This window comes from Pseudophryne corroboree, chromosome 7 (genome assembly GCF_028390025.1).
Source record: "Pseudophryne corroboree isolate aPseCor3 chromosome 7, aPseCor3.hap2, whole genome shotgun sequence".
Lineage (NCBI taxonomy): Eukaryota > Metazoa > Chordata > Amphibia > Anura > Myobatrachidae > Pseudophryne > Pseudophryne corroboree.
Window position 1 is genome coordinate 23,139,632 of NC_086450.1, and position 9,868 is coordinate 23,149,499.

Below are 9,868 nucleotides of genomic sequence, written 5' to 3' on the forward strand. Positions count from 1 at the left end.
GTACCAATTTTATATAATATTTGCAGCTCCCAATAGAGTATTCTACCGTACTCAAAAATAAACACTAAAAGTATATAATATATAAAAATATATCACAAGGAAGCGCATATATATATATATTGTGTTTGATTAAAAATTATGTTTTCTCTGACGTCCTAGTGGATGCTGGGACTCCGTCAGGACCATGGGGATTAGCGGCTCCGCAGGAGACAGGGCACAAAAATAAAGCTTTAGGATCAGGTGGTGTGCACTGGCTCCTCCCCCTATGACCCTCCTCCAAGCCTCAGTTAGGTTTTTGTGCCCGTCCGAGCAGGGTGCAATCTAGGTGGCTCTCCTAAAGAGCTGCTTAGAAAAAGTTTTAGGTTTTTTATTTTCAGTGAGTCCTGCTGGCAACAGGCTCACTGCATCGAGGGACTTAGGGGAGAGAAGTGAACTCACCTGCGTGCAGGATGGATTGGCTTCTTAGGCTACTGGACACCATTAGCTCCAGAGGGATCGAACACAGGCCCAGCCATGGAGTCCGGTCCCGGAGCCGCGCCGCCGACCCCCCTTGCAGATGCCGAAGATTGAAGAGGTCCAGAAACAGGCGGCAGAAGACTTTTCAGTCTTCATGAGGTAGCGCACAGCACTGCAGCTGTGCGCCATTGTTGTCAGCACACTTCACACAGCGGTCACTGAGGGTGCAGGGCGCTGGGGGGGGGGCGCCCTGGGCAGCAATGTATAATACCTTTCTTATGGCTAAAAATACATCACATATAGCCCTTGAGGCTATATGGATGTATTTAACCCCTGCCAGATCTCACAAACTTCGGGAGAAAAGCCCGCCGAAATAGGGGGCGGGGCTTATTCTCCTCAGCACACAGCGCCATTTTCCTGCTCAGCTCCGCTGTGAGGAAGGCTCCCAGGACTCTCCCCTGCACTGCACTACAGAAACAGGGTAAAACAGAGAGGGGGGGCACTTTTTTTGGCGATATTACTATATTTAAGCTGCTATAAGGATACAACACTTATATAGGGTTGTTCCCATATATATTATAGCGCTTGGGTGTGTGCTGGCAAACTCTCCCTCTGTCTCCCCAAAGGGCTAGTGGGGTCCTGTCTTCAATAGAGCATTCCCTGTGTGTCTGCTGTGTGTCGGTACGTGTGTGTCGACATGTATGAGGGCGATGTTGGTGTGGAGGCAGAGCAATTGCCGGTAATGGTGATGTCGCCCCCCAGGGAGTCGACACCGGAATGGATGGCTTTGTTTATGGAATTACTTGATAATGTCAGCACATTACAAAAATCAGTTGACGACATGAGACGGCCGGCAAACCAGTTAGTACCTGCCCAGGCGTCTCAGACACCGTCAGGGGCTGTAAAACGCCCTTTACCTCAGTCGGTCGACACAGACCCAGACACGGACACTGAATCTAGTGTCGACGGTGAAGAAACAAACGTATTTTCCAGTAGGGCCACACGTTATATGATCACGGCAATGAAGGAGGCTTTACATATCTCTGATACTGCAAGTACCACAAAAAGGGGTATTATGTGGGGTGTGAAAAAACTACCTGTAGTTTTTCCTGAATCAGAGGAATTGAATGATGTATGTGATGAAGCGTGGGTTAACCCAGATAGAAAAGTGCTAATTTCAAAAAAGTTATTGGCATTATACCCTTTCCCGCCAGAGGTTAGGGCGCGCTGGGAAACACCCCCTAGGGTGGATAAGGCGCTCACACGCTTATCAAAACAAGTGGCGTTACCGTCTCCTGATACGGCCGCCCTCAAGGATCCAGCTGATAGGAGGCTGGAAACTACCCTAAAAAGTATATACACACATACTGGTGTTATACTGCGACCAGCCATCGCCTCAGCCTGGATGTGCAGTGCTGGGGTGGTCTGGTCGGATTCCCTGACTGAAAATATTGATACCCTGGATAGGGACAGTATTTTATTGACTTTAGAGCAATTAAAGGATGCTTTTCTTTATATGCGAGATGCTCAGAGGGATATTTGCACTCTGGCATCGAGAGTAAGTGCGATGTCCATATCTGCCAGAAGAAGTTTATGGACGCGACAGTGGTCAGGTGATGCGGATTCCAAACGGCATATGGAAGTATTGCCGTATAAAGGGGAGGAATTATTTGGCGTGGGTCTATCGGATCTGGTGGCCACGGCAACTGCCGGGAAATCCACCTTTTTACCTCAGACCCCCTCCCAACAGAAAAAGACACCGTCTTTTCAGCCGCAGTCCTTTCGGTCCTATAAGAACAAGCGGGCAAAAGGACAGTCATATCTGCCCCGAGGCAGAGGAAAGGGTAAGAGAGGGCAGCAAGCAGCTCCTTCCCAGGAACAGAAGCCCCCCCCGGGTTCTGCAAAGCCCTCAGCATGACGCTGGGGCTTTACAAGCGGACTCAGGAGCGGTGGGGGGTCGACTCAAGAATTTCAGCGTGCAGTGGGCTTGCTCACAGGTGGACCCCTGGATCCTGCAGGTAGTATCTCAGGGTTACAGGTTGGAATTCGAGAAGTCTCCCCCTCGCCGGTTCCTAAAGTCTGCTTTGCCAACGTCTCCCTCAGACAGGGCGACGGTATTGGAAGCCATTCACAAGCTGTTTTCTCAGCAGGTGATAGTCAAGGTACCCCTCCTACAACAGGGAAAGGGGTATTACTCCACGCTATTTGTGGTACCGAAGCCGGACGGCTCGGTAAGACCTATTCTAAATTTGAAATCTTTGAACCTGTACATACAAAAATTCAAGTTCAAGATGGAGTCACTCAGAGCAGTGATAGCGAATCTGGAAGAAGGGGACTTTATGGTGTCCCTGGACATCAAGGATGCTTACCTGCATGTCCCAATTTGCCCTTCACACCAAGGGTACCTCAGGTTCGTGGTGCAAAACTGTCATTATCAGTTTCAGACGCTGCCGTTTGGATTGTCCACGGCACCTCGGGTCTTTACCAAGGTAATGGCCGAGATGATGTTTCTTCTGCGAAGAAAAGGCGTATTAATTATCCCTTACTTGGACGATCTCCTGATAAGGGCAAGGTCCAGAGAACAGCTGGAAGACGTAGTAGCACTAACCCAAGTAGTGCTGCAACAGCACGGGTGGATTCTGAATTTTCCAAAATCTCAATTGAACCCGACGACACGTCTGCTGTTCCTGGGAATGATTCTGGACACGGTTCAGAAAAAGGTGTTTCTTCCGGAGGAGAAAGCCAGGGAGTTATCCGAACTTGTCAGGAACCTCCTAAAACCAGGAAAAGTGTCTGTGCATCAATGCACAAGAGTCCTGGGAAAGATGGTGGCTTCTTACGAAGCGATTCCATTCGGCAGATTCCACGCACGAACTTTTCAGTGGGATCTGCTGGACAAATGGTCCGGATCGCATCTGCAGATGCATCAGCGGATAACCTTATCGCCACGGACAAGGGTGTCTCTTCTGTGGTGGTTGCAGAGTGCTCATCTGTTAGAGGGCCGCAGATTCGGCATACAGGACTGGGTCCTGGTGACCACGGATGCCAGTCTGAGAGGCTGGGGAGCGGTCACACAGGGAAGAAACTTCCAGGGAGTATGGTCAAGCCTGGAGATGTCTCTTCACATAAATATACTGGAGCTAAGAGCGATTTACAATGCTCTAAGCCTGGCAAAACCCCTGCTTCAGGGTCAGCCGGTGTTGATCCAGTCGGACAACATCACGGCAGTCGCCCACGTAAACAGACTGGGCGGCACAAGAAGCAGGAGAGCAATGGCAGAAGCTGCAAGGATTCTTCGCTGGGCGGAAGATCATGTGATAGCACTGTCAGAAGTGTTCATTCCGGGAGTGGACAACTGGGAAGCAGACTTCCTCAGCAGACACGATCTACACCCGGGAGAGTGGGGACTTCATCCAGAAGTCTTCCACATGATTGTGAACCGTTGGGAAAAACCAAAGGTGGATATGATGGCGTCTCGCCTCAACAAAAAACTGGACAGGTATTGCGCCAGGTCAAGAGACCCTCAGGCAATAGCTGTGGACGCTCTGGTAACACCGTGGGTGTTCCAGTCAGTGTATGTGTTTCCTCCTCTGCCTCTCATACCAAAAGTACTGAGAATTATACGGCAAAGGGGAGTAAGAACGATACTCGTGGCTCCGGATTGGCCAAGAAGAACTTGGTACCCAGAACTTCAGGAGATGCTCACGGAAGATCCGTGGCCTCTACCTCTAAGACGGGACCTGCTTCAGCAGGGACCGTGTCTATTCCAAGACTTACCGCGGCTGCGTTTGACGGCATGGCGGTTGAACGCCGAATTCTAAGGGAAAAAGGCATTCCGGAAGAGGTCATTCCTACACTGGTAAAAGCCAGGAAGGAGGTGACTGCACAACATTATCACCGCATTTGGAGAAAATATGTTGCGTGGTGTGAGGCCAGGAAGGCCCCCACGGAGGAATTTCAACTGGGTCGATTCCTACATTTCCTGCAAACAGGATTGTCTATGGGCCTCAAATTGGGGTCCATTAAGGTTCAAATTTCGGCCCTGTCGATTTTCTTCCAGAAAGAATTGGCTTCAGTTCCTGAAGTCCAGACTTTTGTAAAAGGAGTACTACATATACAGCCCCCGGTTGTGCCCCCAGTGGCTCCGTGGGACCTTAATGTAGTTTTGGATTTTCTCAAATCCCATTGGTTTGAGCCACTCAAATCGGTGGAATTGAAATATCTTACGTGGAAAGTAACCATGCTACCAGCCCTGGCTTCAGCCAGGAGAGTATCAGAATTGGCGGCTTTATCGTATAAAAGCCCATATCTGATTTTCCATTCGGACAGGGCAGAACTGCAGACGCGTCCTCAGTTTCTGCCTAAGGTGGTGTCAGCGTTTCACCTGAACCAGCCTATTGTGGTGCCTGCGGCTACTAGCGATTTGGAGGATTCCAAGTTGCTGGACGTTGTCCGGGCATTGAAAATATATATTTCAAGGACGGCTGGAGTCAGAAAATCTGACTCGCTGTTTATACTGTATGCACCCAACAAGCTGGGTGCTCCTGCTTCTAAGCAGACGATTGCTCGTTGGATTTGTAGCACAATTCAACTTGCACATTCTGTGGCAGGCCTGCCACAGCCTAAATCTGTCAAGGCCCATTCCACAAGGAAGGTGGGCTCATCCTGGGCGGCTGCCCGAGGGGTCTCGGCATTACAACTCTGCCGAGCAGCTACGTGGTCGGGGGAGAACACGTTTGTAAAATTCTACAAATTTGATACCCTGGCTAAAGAGGACCTGGAGTTCTCTCATTCGGTGCTGCAGAGTCATCCGCACTCTCCCGCCCGTTTGGGAGCTTTGGTATAATCCCCATGGTCCTGACGGAGTCCCAGCATCCACTAGGACGTCAGAGAAAATAAGATTTTACTTACCGATAAATCTATTTCTCGTAGTCCGTAGTGGATGCTGGGCGCCCATCCCAAGTGCGGATTGTCTGCAATACTTGTACATAGTTATTGTTATAAAAAAATCGGGTTGTTATTGTTGTGAGCCGTCTGTTCAGAGGCTCCTACGTTTGTCATACTGTTAACTGGGTTCAGATCACAAGTTGTACGGTGTGATTGGTGTGGCTGGTATGAGTCTTACCCGGGATTCAAAATCCTTCCTTATTGTGTACGCTCGTCCGGGCACAGTATCCTAACTGAGGCTTGGAGGAGGGTCATAGGGGGAGGAGCCACTGCACACCACCTGATCCTAAAGCTTTATTTTTGTGCCCTGTCTCCTGCGGAGCCGCTAATCCCCATGGTCCTGACGGAGTCCCAGCATCCACTACGGACTACGAGAAATAGATTTATCGGTAAGTAAAATCTTATTTTTTATTTAATTATCAATTTTCTTAATAATGCACAGCATAATATATAAAACTTTAAAACACACCAAATACTGCAGTACAAAAGTCCAGTAAACTGTGACGTTATTTGTATTACCGTCCAAGTAACCGTATACCGCTGGAGCTCCAATAAGGATATTCTTTAAGCACACATAGTGCTATTTATGTAACTCCCCGGTGAAGGACTGGTTGATTTGTAATCAAATACGTTGTTACTTTGTATCCATAAGCCAGAGGAATATGCTTTGTAGGAACTACAAGCGTTCACAATGTGCCTGCCGCACAACAGCTAGTGTCCTCTTCTCTCCCACCGCCAATGATTAATGCTCACCACAGCCGTATGTTGGAGCCTCAGTGCGGCTAGATCTTAAACAGCTAGTGCCGAAGTTTTTTTTTTTTTGTGTATATATACCTCTCTCATGCTCTTAAATATTATCTATAATCCCTTAAAGAATATATACCCGACATTGTTCCCCAGGGATCTCTTTCTTTTCACATTATGCAGTTAAATATCATATTGCTCATTAGGATGTCCTATATATTATTCATCTCAATTGAATCATTCAAACCATTCGGAAACAATGTACCCAGGGAGAAGATCCAAAACGCTTCGCGTTTACATAGAAGATTGAATCTATCCCCCCCTCTTGTTGTACTTTTAACATGTTTACTATAGGTTTTAATGTGTGAAATGATGAGAGATGATAAATTATAATACAGGTTTAGAAGATCAACACACCTGTAAAAGTTTAATTAATTCATGCTCTCCACTGATTGGGTACCTGTTATTTAAATACGGACAATCTAATGCACCTTAATACCTTCTGATGAAACCGTGAGATTGGAAGCACGGAGAAACGCGTTAAGGATTCCATACAAACACCTGCAGGCGGTCTGGAACCCCTCTATGCCAGAGGACACCTTGGAGGAATCACCTGAAATCAGCTTTGAGAGTGTGCTCCCACTCCCTGTGGACGCTGCTGTTACCGCCGCTCCTGCCTGAGAACTTCGGCACTAGCCGTTTAAGATGTAGCCGCACTGAGGCTCCAACATACGGCTGTGGTGAGCATTAATCATTGGCGGTGGGAGAGAAGAGGACACTAGCTGTTGTGCGGCAGGCACATTGTGAACGCTTGTAGTTCCTACAAAGCATATTCCTCTGGCTTATGGATACAAAGTAACAACGTATTTGATTACAAATCAACCAGTCCTTCACCGGGGAGTTACATAAATATCACTATGTGTGCTTAAAGAATATCCTTATTGGAGCTCCAGCGGTATACGGTTAATTGGACGGTAATACAAATAACGTCACAGTTTACTGGACTTTTGTACTGCAGTATTTGGTGTGTTTTAAAGTTTTATATATTATGCTGTGCATTATTAAGAAAATTGATAATTAAATAAAAAACATAATTTTTAATCAAACACAATATATATATATATACGCTTCCTTGTGATATATTTTTATATATTATATACTTTTAGTGATTACATCACTCTGCCTGAACATGGATCATCTGAGTAACCTCAGGCGCAGGTTGTATAGGGTGGCCAGTGTGGTCACGCAGCCAGGCCCACTAGGCGTCACTGCCCTTTCCCCTCCTGTCACTCACGCTGCGGCTTTCTGGGCCCTGTGACCGCCATCGTAGAGAAAGATCCCCCGTATACGCAGACACAGAAAACCTCGGAGATGAGACCATGGGGTCTGTGTACAACTCTGATGTCAGTGTATTGTCCGTCATGACTTCTCTATGGTAGTAGGAGTGTAATACGTCTTTTGCACCAAAGTCTGTATCTATTTCATGTGTGCCGGACGTTACAAATACCCATTTTACCATTACCAATTCATTCCAGTAAGGTACAGATTTAAGAAACACGACTGAACTGGACGTTACATAGATATCCTTCAGGTAAATAACTGGCTGATTCTTTGTGGATTTTTCCTTCCAGTGCTGATTGAGAAAGACCAGAACCCAAAGTGGAAGCCGGAGCGGTTAGAAGACGTGACCAAGGAGTACCTGGACGCCTGTTTTGCATCCCTTGGAAGCAATGACTTAAAGCTGTAATTAAATCATGCAATAAATTCCTAAAATAAAAAGCGTTTCTCTAGTCATATCACGGGTTTGAAAGTCGCCAGGAGCCAGTATATAGAACATTAACAAGCAGACAAGTGTCCTTAGGAGAAGAGAGAACGCGTCAGACGTAATGTTACATATTAGGCATTTCTCTCGTCTCATTCCTCCTCATTAATTCTGTAATGTTGCTCAATAAACGCAGGATTAAAAGATTGCAGTTTGGTTCCATAGATGCTTTAACTGAAAAGAATCTGCTAATTTACATAATCCATTTCTTACTTTTCCTTGGACATCTGTTGTAAATATATTGGGCCAATTGAATCATTGGGAAGGTAACGATGCCAGGCTGCTGTAAATGAGTCTGCTTGGCATCACCTCTCACCAGTATTCGCTATATATGTATGTTGTGTGTTATTGTGCCAGCGCGGATCTCACATGTAGCGGTGTTGGCTTCTCGGCACGGAACACTTTGTAGGAGTTCAGACACTGCTGTCGGTTCAAGTGCTGGTCTGTCCGCAGCATGATTCTGCTGGAAGAGACTGTAAGGCGTTACATCTGTAGGTAGATAAAGAGGGATGTAGTCAGGATCCCGACAGTCACAATACCGTCAGTGGAATCTTGACGGTCACAGTGCCGACGGACCCCAAAGTGGAGTCTTATGGTTAGTGTTAGGGTTAGGCACTACAGGGAGGGTTGGCGTTAGGCTATGGAAGGGGAGGCTGAGGTTTAGGCTGTGGGAGGGGAGGCTGCGGTTTAGGCTGTGGGAGGGGAGGCTGAAGTTTAGGCTATGGGAGGGGAGGCTTATGGTTAGGCTGTCGGAGGGGAGGGTTAGGGTTAGGCTGTGGGAGAGGAGGCTGACGATTAGACTGTGGGAGGGGAGGCCTAGGGTTAGGCTATGGGAGGGGAGGCTTAGGGTTAGGCCGTGGGAGGGGAGGCTGATGGTTAGGCTGTGGGATGGGTGGGTTAGAATTAAGCTGTGGGAGGTGGGTTAGGCTGTGGAAGGGGTGGGTTAGGGTTAGGCTGTGGGAGGCTTAGGGTTAGGCTGTGGGAGGGGTGGGTTAGGCTGTGGGAGGGGAGGCTGAGGGTTAGGCTATGGGAGGGGTGGGTTAGGGTTAGGTTGTGGGGGGGAGGCTGAGGGTTAGGCTGTGGGAGGGGAGACTGAGGGTTAGGCTTTGGGAGGGGAGACTGAGGGTTAGGCTTTGGGAGGGGAGACTGAGGGTTAGGCTGTGGGAGGGGAGACAGAGGGTTAGGCTGTGGTAGGGGAGGCTGAGGGTTAGGCTGTGGGAGGGGTGAGTTAGGGTTAGGCTGTGGGAGGGGAGGCTGAGGGTTAGGCTGTGGGAGGGGTGGGTTAGGGTTAGGCTGTGGGAGGGGAGGCTTAGGGTTAGGCTGTGGAATGGGAGACTGAGGGTTAGGCTATGGAAGGGTGGGTGAGTGTTAGGTTGTGGGAGGGGAGGCTGAGGGTTAGGCTGTGGTGAGGGGAGGCTTAGGGTTAAGCTGTGGTGAGGGGAGGCTTATGGTTAGGCTGTCGGAGGGGAGGGTTAGGCTGTGGGAGGGGAGGGTTAGGGTTAGGCTGTGGGAGGGGAGGGTTAGGCTGTGGTAGAGGAGGCTGACTATTAGACTATGGGAGGGGAGGCCTAGGGTTAGGCTATGGGAGGCTTAGGGTTAGGCCGTGGGAGGGGAGGCTGATGGTTAGGCTGTCGGAGGGGAGGGTTAGGGTTAAGCTGTGGGAGGGAAGGCTGACAGGCTGTAGGAGGGGTGGGTTAGAGTTAGGCTGTGGGAGTGGAGGCTTAGGGTTAGGCTGTGGGAGGGGTGGGTTAGAATTAAACTGTGGGAGGTGGGTTAGGCTGTAAGAGGGATGGATTAGGCTGTGGGAGGGGAGGCTGAGGGTTAGGCTACGTGAGGGGAGGGTTAGGTTGTGGGGGGAGGCTGTGGGAGGGGAGACTGAGGGTTAGGCTGTGGGAGGGG

At 48.8% G+C, this 9,868-nt stretch overlaps 1 protein-coding gene across 1 annotated transcript in view; it reads left to right on the plus strand.

The window, feature by feature from the left end:
• The window catches only part of HIBCH (3-hydroxyisobutyryl-CoA hydrolase), a 180,877-nt gene extending 172,951 nt beyond the window's left edge, over positions 1–7,926 (plus strand). The window contains exon 14 of the mRNA XM_063932227.1: positions 7,779–7,926. Coding sequence (XP_063788297.1) covers positions 7,779–7,894 — 116 coding nt within the window. The 3' untranslated portion in view covers positions 7,895–7,926. The remainder of the gene's footprint in view (positions 1–7,778) is intronic.
• Positions 7,927–9,868: the final 1,942 nt, after the last annotated feature.